This window comes from Nannobrachium achirus (assembly GCF_963921795.1).
Source record: "Nannobrachium achirus genome assembly, chromosome: 19".
Classification (NCBI taxonomy): Eukaryota; Metazoa; Chordata; class Actinopteri; order Myctophiformes; family Myctophidae; genus Nannobrachium; species Nannobrachium achirus.
This window is the reverse complement of record NC_137826.1, coordinates 31,048,374-31,065,509: the sequence shown is the minus strand read 5'-3', so window position 1 is coordinate 31,065,509 and position 17,136 is coordinate 31,048,374. Positions and strand designations below refer to the sequence as shown.

The 17,136-nt window shown below is 41.8% G+C and overlaps 2 protein-coding genes and 1 long non-coding RNA gene across 3 annotated transcripts in view; 2 read left to right on the top strand and 1 right to left on the bottom strand.

The window, feature by feature from the left end:
* The first annotated feature begins 7,504 nt into the window (after positions 1-7,504).
* Positions 7,505-8,386, top strand: LOC308304370. Its single transcript, XR_013963057.1, has 4 exons — positions 7,505-7,600; positions 7,775-7,806; positions 7,944-8,093; positions 8,219-8,386. It is a non-coding gene; the product is annotated as an uncharacterized lncRNA (long non-coding RNA).
* A 1,503-nt stretch (positions 8,387-9,889) lies between these two features.
* LOC308305186 (cohesin subunit SA-2-like) overlaps positions 9,890-17,136 on the top strand; it is a 37,331-nt gene continuing 30,084 nt past the window's right edge. The window contains exon 1 of the mRNA XM_080749898.1: positions 9,890-10,042. The gene's annotated coding sequence lies outside the window, so the exon portion shown is untranslated. The remainder of the gene's footprint in view (positions 10,043-17,136) is intronic.
* Positions 14,484-15,800, bottom strand: LOC308304271 (vacuolar protein sorting-associated protein 4B-like; the record flags this gene model as incomplete). The annotated part of the gene is made up of 1 exon (XM_080748838.1): positions 14,484-15,800. The coding sequence occupies one exon, from the start codon at positions 15,798-15,800 to the stop codon at positions 14,484-14,486; it is 1,317 nt and encodes a 438-aa protein (XP_080604964.1).

The window sequence follows — 17,136 nt, the reverse complement described above, 5'->3', positions numbered from 1 at the left end:
GGTCCTCCAAATCTTCCAATCCTTTTTCTATTAACAATTTGAACCCTAGTGTCCTTATTCTGAGAACTTTAGCCAAAAATAGCAGATCTACAAGCTCACAACGTGAACTTGTAGATCGGCTATTTTCGGCAAAGAGGTTTGATGTAGAGGAGAAAAAGAGCAGACTAAGTACAGAGTGAATGTTTATTAAGTTCAAGTGGTTAAATATCTGAAAACACAAATTGACATGAATCCAAAATACGCTGACGATCGTGCCGTCAAACAATGAAACTATATAGAATCTCAACTAAGGGGTCCTTGGCCTGAAACACGTTGAGGATCCCTGTTATAGAGAAGGAGCTCACTCACATATCTCAGCAGCAGCTGTTGCACACGGCTACGTGTGAACCTGGTCAGACTCAGGGAGGTGTTGTAGTTGGCCCTCTGGATGACTGAACGAGAAGAACAACACAGGTCCACGCAGCTCAGGATGAGACAGAGGAGACAAAGAGAAAAGGCACCACGCCATGCTGCTGGGTCCATCTGAAAGAGTCGGATGCAGGAGAAAGTGACACTTCTGCTGCTGGTAATATTGTCTGCTTACAGTTTGATTGACTGAATACTTTATTGATGATTTATTTTTAAATACAGGCATTACATATGGGTTAAATCGTATTCCAATGTAGACATTAAGTAGTATTCTGTATGTAATGCATTTATTTAATCCTGCTGACCTGCCGCCATTCACTCCATATAACATGTTCCCACCTTTTCTTTTCATCATTCATCATTAGTTAAAGTGATAGTTCACCTATTTTGACATAAAGCTGTGTGAAATATTTGCCATTAAAACAGTGGTTAAAAATGTATTAATTGATTACCAGAGTCCCGTGGTCAGAGTTCTGGTCAGTTTTAGATGAATATTAAGTAGTTCCAATGGGGTGGGGGCCATTTGGCGTGGCCCAATCATTGAAAATAGATGAATCCACAAAACTAGCGTCATTTGTATTGTTGGCCTATTTCTACCATATAGAGCGAGGTTTCTGATCAGCTGACTGCAAAGCACCTTGTTTTGGGGAAATACGTTGCAGCGGCGTAGTGATACTGGACACAAGAAATAGTACCATGTGACAGAGGGGTCAAAGTTGAACGAAAGTTGGTCTATTTGGTAGAAATAGGTCAACAATACAAATGATGCTAGTTTTGTGGATTCATCTATTTTTAATGATTGGGCCATGAGCCCCTGCCAAATCACCGGAACTACTTTATATTCATCTAAAACTGACCAGAACTCTGACCACGGGACTCTGGTAATGGATTAATACATTTGTAACCACTATTTTAATGGCAAGTATTTCACACAGCTTCATGTCAAAAATAGGTGAACTATCACTTTAAAGTAAGATTCTGTACTTACATTTTGTTATAATTTCTTTTTTACTTTAACACACTACTGTTTTTTTTTTGTTTTTTTTTTGTTTTTTTTTTGGGGGGGGGGGGGTCTTTTTTAATGGCTTTATTTGACAGGATAGTAGGCTGACAGGAAGGAAATGGGGAGAGAGTTTTATTGTGATGATGTCTTATTGGTCCCTTTAGTTGAAGGGTCACCTATAAATAATATCTATGCAGTATCAATACAGACCTGGAGCCAAGTACAGTAGGGTATTATGGGCTATATTTTCAGTTACAGTTGCTAAAAGTTGTGAGCTTGTTGAAAGGGTATTTTTGGTGCACAACACCAGTGTGCAACTAAATATAAATCACCCTTAAGTATAAATCACCTACCTAACAAATGTTACTACCAGTTGTAGTCTGTTGCCAATTATTAAAACAGTTTTAAGTGACACCAGAATGAAAGGCTCAGTCCAGTACAAATTCATTGTTTACAAATCACCCAACAATAATGGGCATGCAGCAAGATTTTCAAAAAGATAAGATACAAATATAATTTTCACTTTTGTAACTCAACTGCTCATCTGGACTGTGAGTCTTAAAATCCTGTTATTTTAATTCAATTCAATATTACAGCAAGTTAGGTATATAGGTGCTCTAGCCATTGAATGTCTTACCTTGTAAAATTGGTGTGCCTCTCTGACTGAGATGTTTGCATGTTGTAAGAATGGCACTAACGGTATTTATATGGGCTTGTTCTCACTTTCAGTTTCTGATATGGGTTTCTGGAGTTTTTCTTCACGTTTTCTCTCTCTTGTGGTTAGCGATGATTCATGGACAGTCACTGTAGTAGACAGTAAAAATATAGACGCACACCTCAGAATGCACTGACGACATGACTATAAAGAATGATATGTAAAATACCAATTAATTGAATGTGAAGGTGGTTGTTAAGATTTTGAAGGTGAATTCCCAAACATTTGTTAATTCACGTCATACATTTCATACAGTATACAGTATACATTATACAGTATACAGTTGAGTATACAATATCATGAAATATTCACTGCACATTTGTATGGGAAATAAAACAAATTGATCCAGTGGAATGTTTGCTTATAATGCCATGTCCAAAATAGGAACATCGGGGTTAATACTTACCACACTTCATCAAAATACGGTCCTAATGTTGGAGTCCTCCAATTAGAGGACGTCATTACAGTAGATCCATCGTGCTACACTCTTAATACCTACCCCTAGTGTCCCATGCAAACATTATAATATGGGCATTGGGTGGCAGTGGCTCAGAGGTAGAGTGGCCGTTAGAGCAGCCAGATGGCAACCGCAAGGTTTCTAGTTCAATCCCGGGCTCCCCCAGAAGAAATAGTCTGATCACTCTTGGGATGAAATTACCCTTTTGTGCAAAACTCTGACCATAGCATGTTTTGTTTTGGACAACATATAAAAATATCCTTATTGTGAGTTAGAAAAAGAATGATTTTTTACATTCTAATGTAGCTTTAGGTCAATCACTACATTTCTGATGGTAGCCTAATTGTCCATTCAAAGGTGGGACTTCCCAAAAAGAGCAATAGTAGCCTATCAGATTGTGGCCTGGATTATTCACTATCCATTTCAAGACAATGGAACATTAGAGAAAATCCCTTTGGACGAGAAAACATCACAATTAGAAGTGTCACTGTTTCAGCCTACCTCGCTTGGAGTCTTATCAGTTTCAGTCAAACTTTTGATGTTGTTTTTGCGTCCTAAGTTCCTTGTTACAGGCTACTGTACTTCTGTGGGACATAGGTTGCTAAGCATACAGTACACTAGTGATCAAAAAGCAGGGTACAAAGGTACTCAGTGAGGTTTTTACACCTGTGTAGGGCTATGTGGGCATGACAGGTTATTCTGTTTATTACTAGTCTGTTCTTATAACACATGCACTGCAGATGTGTGTACACTAAATTGCAGCGACATAGAATGCTATTGGGAACTATATATTAATTTTGACCCTTGAATTATCTGACCTCAATATTCTGAATACACTTGTGAGTGTACAGCAATTAATCCAATAATGTTATGCATGCATACATCCCACATACAGTAGGTTGTGCAGACTAAGTTACATTTCTTCACTCTTTCTGGAGATTAATATTGAAATGTACAGCTACTAGACGGGTGCCACGTAATTCTAGAACAATGCAAGTCAGGAATACATACCCACCTGTTCTGATACATACCCACTTCTTTAGCTGATGTAGACGTTGCACATGTTGTCTGACATGTTGGAGACGTCTCAATCATATCTCACATCACACACCACTTGGCAAAGCGGTGCAAACTTGACGCAGAGCCCAATCAGTGAAGTTGGGTTAGCCATTCATGGAAGTGGACGGATTGATACAGACTTCCATGGTTTTTCAGTTCTCAGAAACCATTGGTCCGACCAAATTTCCACTCGGCACTGCCAGTGGTGGAAGTATACTCACATGTTTTACTTGAGTAAAAGTATCAATATCACAAAGGAGACACATTCCGTTACAAGTAAAAGTACAAAAGTAATTGCATCAAAATGTACTTAAAGTACCAAATGTAAAAGTACTCATCATGTTGAATGTACCATTTCAAGTTTTCAAAATGTATGGAAATCTTTTGAAAAAACATTGTGAGAGCTATTTTCAAATTGCCAAAATATATTTAGAGCTTAAGTGGTTAGTCCGTTAGTGTATGTTTAGTATAAATTCGAATCTAAAATGTAACTAGTAACTAAACTTTTCAAAGTGTATTTTCAAGTGTATTTTGAGTAACCCCCCCCCCCCCCCGGCCATATGGGACACACAAACCAAGTTTGAGGCTGTTCGGTCAGACAGCGCCCGAGATATGCCCGCGCACAAAGACATACAGGGATTATGTGAATTAATATAGACTAGTCCTTACCCGTTCATATACTGCACACAGTATATGAGGGATGGAAAGTAACTTTAACTGGTGCTTGCATGATAATATGTAGGACCATAAATGTAAGAAATACCCGTTTCGTTTAATGGCTATTGGCTACAGAGATACTGTGTACCGATCTGCATGATTTTTGGACAACATCTGTAACAGGGCCAGACAACCCCCCCCCCCCCCCCCCCCCCGCCTACACACACACACACACACACACACACACACACACACACACACACACACACACACACACACACACACACACACACACACAGAGCTGGTTAAACATGTTGCCTCAAGCTAGATGCAGAATAGATATGCCTCATGCTAGATGCAGAATAGATAGTAGATACACCATAAAAATGCTAATATACAGCATACGATTTGTGAAAGTGACAAACGGGCTTCACAGTTATGTCAGGTGTGTTCATATGCTAATGGTGATGCGATTTCAGATCAATTGCTCCAGCCACTGAGGAGAAACGCTGTTTCAGACAGACAGACAGACAGACAGAAAGACACTCAGACATTCGCAAAATTATATGTTTGATATGTCACCATAAATTGCTTTAACTTCCAAAGTAAAATGGCAGATTCTCACAAATTGCTATTGTTAATTACAATTCTCTCACAAAGCTCTCACAAAGACATTGGCTTTTTGCAACTTTTATGTCAGTTTATTTGAAATACAGAAAATCCCAATTTACCGACTGGAGAAAGGAAGTGGCTAGTAAACTGTTGGTCAGCGGGGGAGTCAAAGAAGGTTTATAGAGAATGATACTTCCTTCTCTAAAATACTATATATATTTTACTCTCAATCTATAACGTAGGCCCACATAGGGTGATGAGTCAGACAATATACCCCTAAGACGTCTACACACACAGGGCTTCCCTCTGAGTCTCGTTCTCCACTGACCTCTGCACATGCACATCAAACTTCCCTCTGACACTAGCTGTCATTGCATTTTCAGTCACAATCAGAATCACGGTTTCATCTCACTCAGACTCACGCGGTTTCATCTCATTGAGACGTCACAGACTCACGGTTTCAAGCAAGTCTTTCAGTTTTTGAGCAGTGGTCCTGGAAGGAGCTAAGCTCCAACATCTGGTTTGTCTGGGCTGTGAAGCATGGCCTACATCTGGCCTACATCTGGCCTACATCTTGGCACAAAGCACTCAAAGTTTGGATAACATGTCATTAGGTCGAACACCCTTTGGATCGACTACCAAACTCTAACCCAAACCCTAATCATAACCTCAGTAAAACTATGCCTAACTCTAACCCTAACCCTAAACCTAACCTCAGTAACCGTGACGCGGATGATTATCTAACCTGCCGACGGTCGCGGGTGATTATCTAACTTGCCGACGCTGTCCGACCCAACGACCTATGGGGCAGTCCCCAAGTTTGTTGTACGGCCACTAAATGTCCGGGCTCTGGACCGTGGCCTACATCTGGCCTACATCCTGGCACAAAGCGCTCAACGTTTGTTGCCCAGGGTCACATTGGCCAAGAAAAAAAAAGACAGTGAAAAATAAAAATAATAATAATAATAATAATAATTACGGTGAAAAAAAGAACTCTCATTCAGTCTCGGTCAAAGTAGGCTATGGATAGGCCTTTAGTCTATATTAGGTTAGAACATGAAAATAAATAAAGGTTTTATGATAAATAGATAATAAACTTTATACAGTGTAGCACTGTATGTTTATCATACTATCATTATACCTGTACTTTAACTTTATTTCTATCACATCCAGTATTACTTTAATTTTATTTATTTTAATTATTATTATCTTGTTGTTACATTGTATTGTGTTAGCACTTAGTCTCTGCGGAACATGTCCCACCAACATTTCGCTGCTTCTACCTATGGGTATGAATAAGTGACAGATAAATCAATTCAACAAAACAGGCACACTTTTGAGAAGATCAGTAACTCTGACACCAACCCAGACTCACCCAAGCCTGTGCAACTGGATCCTGGATGGAGTCGACCCCAGGTGGTGAGGACGGGCTCCAACACCTCTGACCCTCAGCACAGGAAGCCCCAGGGTGAAAAAGGCACAGCAACGCCTCTTTCAGTTTACGCAGCTGAAAGGTTTTAGCATGGGGCCCAAGATCTAATGGGCTGCATCACCGCCTGGCATGATGGGAACTGCACTGCCCTCCACCGGCTGCTTCAGCTCCTATACCACCTGGCAACACGCACACGCACACGCACACACACACACACACACACACACACACACACACACACACACACACACACACACACACACACACTACATATGATTTATATTACATAAACATATCCCCCATAACAAGCCGGAACCCAATAATTTTCTCTCCTTGGGAAACAAAATATAGACTATCAGAAACTCTTTAACCACTTAAACCCTAGCATGCGTATTCTGGGGGAAACTTTGGCAGAAATGTAGCAGATCTACAAGCTTATCTACAACATGCCGTCGAGTGTAAGCTTGTAGATCGATCGGCATTTTCAGTGAAGACATTTGATGAAGAGCAAACATAAAATACACTAGTATAGAGCCCTGAGGGACTCTGGTCGACAACATATTGGTCTAAGTGGTTAAGTTGTTCATGGGGGAAAAATGTTGTGTGGGTGGTTAAGGCAACAGACACAGGGCAGAGTCCACTTCAAATCAAATCTAGTGCAAATGTCCTGCTATACTCTTTCTTAGGTGGTCTACGACCCACTATAGTTTCCAGATGACCTAAACTGAGTTTAAATAAAGGTAAAATGAGGAAATGCTCTCTACACCATATTCTAATCTCTGTTATGGTATAAAAGTTGCAAGTTACAGCAGCCCCAACAGCAATAAGATGTACATTCCAATTAGGTGTTTCAAGACAATTACCCAACCACAGAAAGGCACGTTTATAATAATAATAATAATAATATTGTGTATGTATTATCCCTTGCTTGTAAATCTGAAGTATATTTGTACAGGTGGTTGTAGTCGAGGGGCGTCAGAGTGTCTTTGGGGGTTAAAGGATCGGCATCATGGCATGGGTCCATGTCTACCATCATAGAAATCTTTACGCAATACCACCTGACAACACAAATGTACACTATTCAGCCTTATAAAAGGGGGGGCTAACTTCAACACTGCTAGATGCAGTAACAGTTGCGTTTTTTTCTCTCTGCTTTGAATTCTCTGCTTGGTACTCTCAGGGCAAGGAAGATGTTTGCAGCTTTCACACTCCTATTCATGTGTGCCACTGCCGTAGCAGACCATCACCAGCCGTGCCGTAAGAATGTTTGGTTTATTATTTATATAATATATGTAATAACATAGTACCTATCTGTCTGTTAGTTTTGTTTAAATTGTCCTCTTAATGATATGTTTTCCTATTTTAAATTAAAATAGCTAACTTACAGAATTGGCAGGGCTCTTGATATTCTTTCATATGATTTTCTTTTAGAGTCACCCAATATGACAGGGGTCCTGTCAGTGGTGAGTTTACCAATATTTGTGAAAACCAACCAACCAAAACCAATGTTGGCACTAATATTTTCTATGCATTACGTTTTTTTTTATATATTTTTTTTTATCAAAATAAATGATCTGCTTTGTGTTTTTTTCAATTGCAGTCTAACATGAATGAGAAGACATACACTGATGCAGCATATGTTTATGATAGCGGGGCCAAGAGGCTACGTTTCAAAGTCATTCAAAATGAGACTTTCAACTACGGGTATAACTCTACTAAGGATATGGACGTGCTGATGCTTTTCAAAGAGGTAACTGAGAACCATGAGAAGGAAAACATTTTTCTGTGACAAATATTATTGCTACGGTATATGTATTTTTGTGTGTGTGTGTGTGTGTGAGAGTGATTATCTTTTCTCATGACTGTGTCTGGCAGGGCGTGCTCTATGAAATTGATGCCAAAAACCAGAGCTGCAAGAAGAAATCTGTGCATGTAGCCTCAAATCCACTGCAACTTCCGTCCAATGCTCTGTTCCTTTCTAAACTTCACCTCGGACGTGCATCCGTTCCAGAGGAAGGTCTACAATTCAATATATGGTCTGTGCCAGTCCCAGGATTGAAAGGCAAGACAGGCTCAAATCTGAATTTCTCAGTCTCTTTGATAGCCTAATGTTGAGGACACACTGAGAGCGTTACGAATTCATGAATTTTTATCCCCTTTTTTTCTCTCATTTAATTTCAGAACCATATATCATGTCTGCAAGCATGGGATGTTTGCCTCTGAGTATTGTATACAGCACAGACTCAACTTTACTCTTGATCAGGTTTGTGGTTTTCTGAAACCATGTGGTTCTCAAAGTGGGTCAGGGTTCCTTGAGGGGGTTCCAAAGGGACCCCCCTTGCAGGTATGTTACCATGAGAGCGCATACAAATGGAACAAAGTGAACCCATAAGTATCCATTTGGTTCCATTTGTACACACTCAGATCCCTGCAATTAAAAAGGTTGATTAGTAGCCTAAACTGTTTGGACTGTAAGGGGCAATGTCAGTAGGCCAATGTAATATTTCTGTCACTTTTTCCACAGCAACATCAATGTAGAGGTGGAGATTACGGACCCCGACTACCTTACCCTGCCTTCTTTCTGTGAGGGTGAGCCTTTGGAGGAGACACCTGAAGGGACGGTCAACAGTTTCTTCCAATTTTTCTCCTAGAAGGAATCCCACAGTAAATACAATTCTTGCCTGTGGCGAGAGCCCAAATTCCACAGTAACATTTGCACACAACCAAAAAGAACACTGAGGATTTCACTGTGACTGCATTTCTATATGTTTGATGTTTGACATAATAAGTGTAACACAACTTGTTTAATAAAACAGAAACAGAGAACGTCTAACAGTCATGCTGATACCCCCATGTAATGCGTTGAATAAAATAAATAATCAAATAATTATCACCCAGCAGCATTTCTTTTTCATCAGCTAGCCTAGTCTTCCCTGCATCCCATGGTATTGGTTCTCAAAGTGGGGTCCACTCCAGATAGGGTCCCCCAGGGGTCCTTGAGGGAGTTCCAGGGGGTCACCAGCTAAATTATAATTAGGAACCAAATGGACCCTTATGGGTCTGTAATGGGTCCTTTTGGATTTTACACATTGATTTTAGCCTATAATATAAATTGCATTCCCAGAGATAGAAATGCCATTAAATGGGGGTCCGTACTAGCCTAATGCATCATATGCATGTCAATATGGGGGTCCAACCATTTTAATGGTTGAGAATCACTGCTATTTCTGTGGTGAGGGCCGGGGTCTGGCATATCTTTTCAAATGGGGGTTCCCTGGCTAGTAATTGTCAATTTAGGGGTCATTGACATGAAAAGGATTGAGAACCACTGCCCTACTATCTATGGGCAATGCATGATTTCAAAAACATAATTGTCTTCGGCCTGGCGGAGATAGCATCCATGAACCAGAGGTGGGCCAAACCCGCGGCACTGCAACATGCTACCAATAGGTGGCGCATGTGCAGCATACATAGATTGCAACGAAACCAAAAAATTGTGCCATGCTATGTTAGCAATCATATGCTTCACAACGTTAGCTTGGAATTACAACTAGGTGAAGACCAAAAATGTGGGTCTGCTAAATGTATTTTTATATTCATATATTAAAAAATAATTAAGGAGCGCGTTGCCATCGCAAAGCCAACGACGTCTTTATTATTTATGAATGGTTTCAGCCCTGCATTTGTTTTCTAAACGAGGTAAGTTGTAGCTAAAATGGCGGCGAGTTTGTCATTGATGTCGCTGTTGGGGCTAAAAGACTGTTGTGTACTTGCACGAGCTTTCCGCTCCGCTCGTCTGAAAATGACGTTGTTTTCAAATGGGAAAAGTGTCGACGCGAGGAGCGCCAACACCCTTTCCTCACTTTAAACACGTCTTTTTGAGAAGTGATAATACGGTCGTGTGGTAAATTAAACATTATTAGTCGATGGTATTATTTTCATGTTAATTGGAGCCTTCCATGATTCCATCAACAATATCTAAGAGATTATGTACTGTGTCTGTATATCCATGACCATGCGTCACTTTGTTATTAACAAGCTGTTACTAATGCTATAAGTACAGTAGGTAGCTCGATCTTCTTGACAGCTCGTTTTACATCTCGCGAGCCAAGTACCTTGAAGTGACATACTACTTGATACTATGCGTATAACCATGTTAAATGGTTGTGTTGAATATCATGATCTGAAGAGAAAACATTGTTCGTAACAGACCAGTGTTATTAGTAGCCTAAAGTTAACTTGCTATAACAATTAAGGGGTTAACTAGCTAGCTAGCTAGAAAGCCACTTCACTGTAAATAGCAAAGAGGGTACATAAACCAGTGGTTCTCAAACTTTATCATGTCCAGGACCCCCACATTGACACTTATTAGCCCGCGGACCCCCATTTGAAAAGACATGATGCAAGGGACTCACATAAGAGAAGATTTGTACAGCTCAAGCAGTGATTCTCAACCCTTTTTTGACTTGCATTAGGCTACGGTCTACGAACACCCATTTAATGGTATTTCTATCTCTGGGACCCCAATTTATATTGTAAAATCAATGTTAGAGAGAGTGCAACTCTGAGTTACAGACCCATAAGGGTCCATTGATTGATTGATTGATTGATTGAAGACTTTATTAGAAGTTTGCATAGGAAAAGGTACAGTTTCATGACGGTACAGTTCACTGGTACAAGGTCTACTAAAAGGAGATCCATGAAAAGACTAAGCTTATTTCCACTGGAAACCATTGAAGTATCTCATATAACATTGAATGACAGACAAATAGAACACAGTACTATGCAGTAGATGTAAAGAAAAACAAAAAAAGACAGTAAGTCTAAAACAAACAGTATATACAGAGAAGGGGCAGGGGAGGGTAGGGTTGGGCTAGGTTCATTTTTTACCAGTTGCGAACGGCTGCTGCCTGTAAGTGGTTTTTCAGGGCAATTTTAAAGGATGCTAGTGATCCACACTCCTTTATGGCCTTCGGTAAAGCTTTCCACATTTTGGTGGTATAGCAGAAAAAAGAGTTTGACCCTTTGTTGGTTTTGACTCTGGGTTGAAAGTGATCTGTGGCGCTGCCTCTGGTGTTGTAATTATGGACATCCTTAATGTTTATAAAGTATTTTGAAAGGTACTTGGGTATCATAGTGGTGTAGTGTATCTTGTACACCAGGCCCATTGCAAGTTGCTGTACTCTGTCATCTACTTTGAGCCACCCCACTCTTAATTGGTGAGTAGCGGTGAGGTGAGTCTGATAGGGAAGGATAAGCAGGACCCTAATTAGTTTATTTGGTTCCAAACTATCATTTAGTTGGGGACCACTTGGAACTCCCTCAAGGACCCCTGTGGGTCCCCGGACCCCACTTTGAGAACCAATGACATAAACAACATGCCAGCTGAATTGCTATGGAATGAATGGGCTTTTGTGGTTTGTGCAGACTCTACACTCTACAAACTGCAGTCCATCAAAGCATATACTGTGTACATGTGTATGAGGAATTGAGGATGCTAAAATACTCTCCATCTTCAGTTAAAAATAACTGTATAAAATAACAAAATAACACATTGAGCTGCATCAAACAAAGAATACTGCTGCCATGAAGGGGTACACATCTTTAACACAGTGATGTTTACATTGAGCCATGATGATACTCAAGTGTTGCACCACTTGTGTTTCAATGCAGTTTACTTAGTTCTACTAATGATTTGAAAGAAGGGTCAAAGTTGCACACCTGTCTAGTATTATGACTGGTGTAGTGGAGAAAAACAGATATATAACAAACCGGAAAAACATGCCCAAGTAATGTGGGAAGTCAGTTGGATCAGCGTTTGTCCAAAAAAATTGACTCACTATTCCCGTATTCAAATCTTAGAACGCGATATAAGGCAATGGGATAATCCTGATGTGAAATAACATACAGTAATCTCATACTGTATATCCAGATTGATTATAATTACATCTAACGATGCTTCTCCTCCATTCACGTTTGGTGAATGTAGCCTTGGCCAGGAAAATTTGATGTCTTCAGGTGGTAACCATCGATCATAGGTGGTGTTTCGACCCGCAAACCACAACACCCTCCTGATGGCCGGGTCGGCAGTGGTGGCCAAATCACTGCCCATCTCCTCCTCCTGACCAAGGCTAAACTCCCCTCTCATGCTCTATTTGTTTTTTCCCAACAAGGGGCTTCTCTGGGGAGGTATTGGGTGGGTCCCTCCTGAGGTCTTGAGGTGACACAGGTGCGTAGAGTTCTCCAGTACTGTGGGGTTATTCCTGCCTGGAGTTCTCCTTCGTCTCACCAACTCACCAACCAAGTTGTGCGCTGCACCTGTGACCCCTCTTCTCCACACTTGGTCCTGGCTTGATGTATTTTTACCTTTTGTGTTCCTGCAGATGTTCTCGCAGTGACACTTTACTTCCAATTTCTCCCCAGCTGATGTTGTTTAGGTGAGCCATCTCGTTAGCTGTGATTAGTTAAGGGCTGTTACCGTTATGTTTGTATTGTTGAGTCTCACATACTCCCCCCCTCTCGGGAGACTCTGAGGGTATCTGAATAAATGTCTGTAGCTTGAGTTGGTGCCCTCTCGCGAGTGCTGTGCATGAGGTTGCTAACCTCATACACCCACGCCAGGCTCTTCCTGGTCATCTGTCTCTCCAGCGTCACCAATCTTCCTCGGTTTCCATCCAGACTTTCCTGGAAGTCACTGGTTGCCCAGAGTTCTATGATTGCCAGACCCATGAAATGGGTAGGCCTACATAAGCAAATGTCTGTCCGGGTTTTCTATATAAAGGGTATATATGATGATGACATGATGATGACATGCCTACAAAAGGCATGATGTCATAAATGATGATGACAGACAGGGGGTCTGGCACAACCAGGTTGACCTGGTCTAGTTATAATTACATCTAACGATGCTTCTCCTCCATTCACGTTTGGTGAATGTAGCCTTGGCCAGGAAAATTTGATGTCTTCAGGTGGTAACCATCGATCATAGGTGGTGTTTCGACCCGCAAACCACAACACCCTCCTGATGGCCGGGTCGGCAGTGGTGGCCAAATCACTGCCCATCTCCTCCTCCTGACCAAGGCTAAACTCCCCTCTCATGCTCTATTTGTTTTTTCCCAACAAGGGGCTTCTCTGGGGAGGTATTGGGTGGGTCCCTCCTGAGGTCTTGAGGTGACACAGGTGCGTAGAGTTCTCCAGTACTGTGGGGTTATTCCTGCCTGGAGTTCTCCTTCGTCTCACCAACTCACCAACCAAGTTGTGCGCTGCACCTGTGACCCCTCTTCTCCACACTTGGTCCTGGCTTGATGTATTTTTACCTTTTGTGTTCCTGCAGATGTTCTCGCAGTGACACTTTACTTCCAATTTCTCCCCAGCTGATGTTGTTTAGGTGAGCCATCTCGTTAGCTGTGATTAGTTAAGGGCTGTATATATTGGTATATATTGATTTATATCAATGTTTATATTTCTCATCAGAATTGTCCCAAATTGCTTGGGAATTCTGCACAGCAGCTATGCATTTAGACCTTAGTATAATTATACTGTAAGTAACCAAAATAATCCATTGTAAGTAGCAATCAATCCACATTTTAGCAGTTCAACTGCAGAATTGCTGCAGAGAAACCCCTGAACAACAGACGATATCAAAGAAAACAATGTAGTATTTATTCCATCCCTTTGTTGTGTGGCCAACACAACTTGGGGCGGATTCATTCAGACTATGGTCCCAGATGCGTACCCAGGACCACTTGGCAGATGTGATAGTATGAACGCTGTGTACCTGGGGAGGTAGTCTGGGGTTTGTTTGATGCGTACTCGGGAACGGTACACTGCAATGTGAAGGCATCTATACCAAAAGAAGGAAGTGGACTGCTTATCATATAAATTATAATAAATAATAATAATTCTTGAGCGGTGCAAACCGGTCCTAAATTTCACTTTGTGTGTTTTAGTACAGAATGTATTAGCCAAATGTATTACGGCTCTCCATGTATGAGATCCGTGCATAAAGTAACTGACGTCACAGACCGAACGGCCCATACAAGGAGATATGCCCGTGTGATATACAGTACCAATCGAGCCCTAGGACCGGTGGAGGGTTAGAGGGAGGAGAATAAGAACATTATTACAATTATTACTTTGGTTAACCTTCCTGACCAAAGTCCTCTGTGAATCTTCTCAGTTTTTCCAGATCTTGTTCATTAACTGTCGGCTTTGTGTCGGTCAGGGACCTCAGCATGTCGGACATGGAAACAACAGGTTCCAGTAGCTTCTCACTAGGAACATCCATCCATGTCATCTCAATAGCACTGGGATCGCCAGGTGAGCACGGGGTCAGGAGGTCATCTACAAGAACATTGGGGTCATCTCTTGACGGCCCTCGTACCCGTTTAAAGTGGGTAGCTGACACAACCTTCCTGACAGGTTGCATGAGGGCATCTCTGACAATGATGCTGACATCTGCTCCCGAGTATCCGTCTGTCTTCTTTCCAAGCGTAACAAAGTCAGATTCAGTGAGGCAGGTCGGGGTGGCGCCCAGGTGGAGTTTGAACATGAAGGAGCGGGCATGCCCTTCTGGCAGAGGGATGTAGATCCTCTTCTCAAATCGTCTTCTGATGGCAGAGTCCAAAGTCCATGGGACGTTGGTCGCTCCCAGTACCAGGACTCCCTCGTTGTCGTTCCCCACTCCCTGCATCTGAACAAGGAACTCAGTCTTGATGCGCCGAGCTGCCTCACTGTCATTCTCACTCCTTGAACCGCAGAGGGAGTCAATCTCATCAATGAATATGATGGAGGGTTTGTGCTCCCTCGCCAGGGTGAAGAGATTCTTCACAAGCTTTTCGCTCTCTCCCAGCCACTTGGAGACAAGGTCAGAAGAAGAGATGGAGAAAAAGGTAGAGTTGTTGGCCTCTGTGGCCACAGCTTTGGCAAGATATGATTTTCCTGTACCCGGAGGTCCAAATAGCAGGATCCCTCTCCATGGCGTTCTCTTACCAGTGAATAGGTGTGGGAATTTGATGGGTAGAATGACAGCTTCTTTCAGGGCTTCTTTGGCTCCCTCTAACCCAGCAACATCACTCCATTGAATGTTTGGCTTTTCCATTAGAATTGCACCTGACAGTTGATTCTGGAGCTTCTTTTTCTCTGGTTCATCTCCTTCATCACTATCATTCCCTTTGTCGTCAGAACCAGACTCTTTCACTGGCTTGGCAGGTGGAGCTTTCTCCTTCTTCTTCAGGTACTCATCCAGCATTTCTGCTCTTTTCAGGTACTCTGCACATTTTGCCCGGATGCTCTGCTTAGCTTTGTCTCCCTGGGTTTCGTATTTTAACACATGGAGGAGGTACTGAGCAGTATGTTTGTACAGATGCAAAGCCTCCTTATAATTCTTAGCTTTATACTCTTGGTCTGCCACGCTGGCAAGATCAATGGCTTTCTGCAAATTGTTGCTGGCAGCCATAAGGTCTGATTCTGTATCAAGTGGTTGAAACCTACCAAACACGGCAACAAAACAAACGATTGGCTAATTACGATGATGGCTAATTATAAATAATATGGTTGTCTTGTTTTTGTGTCATCAAATCAACACAGAAGCAGCTGCAAACTTCCGCATTGAAAACAAAGTCCAGCAAAAAATACTTATTTAAACAAAGAAAATAGCCTATATGTATCTTCTTTTCTCCAAACACAGACATTATCAAATGGCCCACAGGTAGTGGAAGTGACATCATGACTTTGGTACTATATTTGGGCATGGCTAACACAGAAAGACATAATGGGTATAAAAGGGACACAGACAGAAAGAGATCTCCACTTATGGCTATAAAAGGAACAGACAGATACAGAGATCTGCATATATGGGCATAAAAGAGACACACATGACAGACAAGTAGAATGGCTGTTCTGATGATGGGTACAGTGGGTACTGTATAACCGGAGGAGCTTGTGATCACAATGGGCATTGTTATGAGAATTGGCTGAAGTCTGTCCTAAATGCATCAAGTGTGTGTGTGTGTGTGTGTGTGTGTGTGTGTGTGTGTGTGTGTGTGTGTGTGTGTGTGTGTGTGTGTGTGTGTGTGTGTGTGTGTGTGTGTGTGTGTGTGAGAGAGTGCATGTCTTTGTGATAGTATGTCCCCCACATATCTTGAGAACCATGATCTGACCGATTGACATGGCGTGTGTATAGACCTTTTTCCAGAGCGCTGCCATGTAGCTGCCGTGTCACCACAGAGCCTCACACCAAGCAGCCTTAGCCTGGTGGTCAAACCTGTGAGTGCAGTTAAATGCTACTGCGCGTGCGACGCGTATGCTAATGCTACTGCGTACCCTAGTGCGCCTGCTCGGTGCCTCGCAGTGCTCAACACTTCCGCTAAATTGGCCTAAATCCTTAGGCCAAATCTACTACTTCCGGCAGTCTTCCGATTGACTGCCGGAAAAAAAAGGAATCATAGAGTATTAATAACTTAAAAGAATATCGATAGTTGCAGCCCTAGATTCAGTTTCTGGTGCTTTCAAATAGCATGTATTTCCCTGGGCCTACCTACCAACTAATATTAGTGTCAAGTGTTCCTAACAGCGTTACAGTAGATGAGGTAGAACTGAGATTTATGTTTACTAATCCTTACCCGTTCAAAGATATGAGCTCCGAAATGATGTGCAGTGTGTGGGTTATGGGGTGTGCACTGTGCACACAGTATATGAGGGATGGAAAGTAACTTTCTGGTGCTTGCATGATAATATGTAGGAGCATCAATGTAAGAAATACCCGTTTCGTTATACAGAGATACTGTGTACCG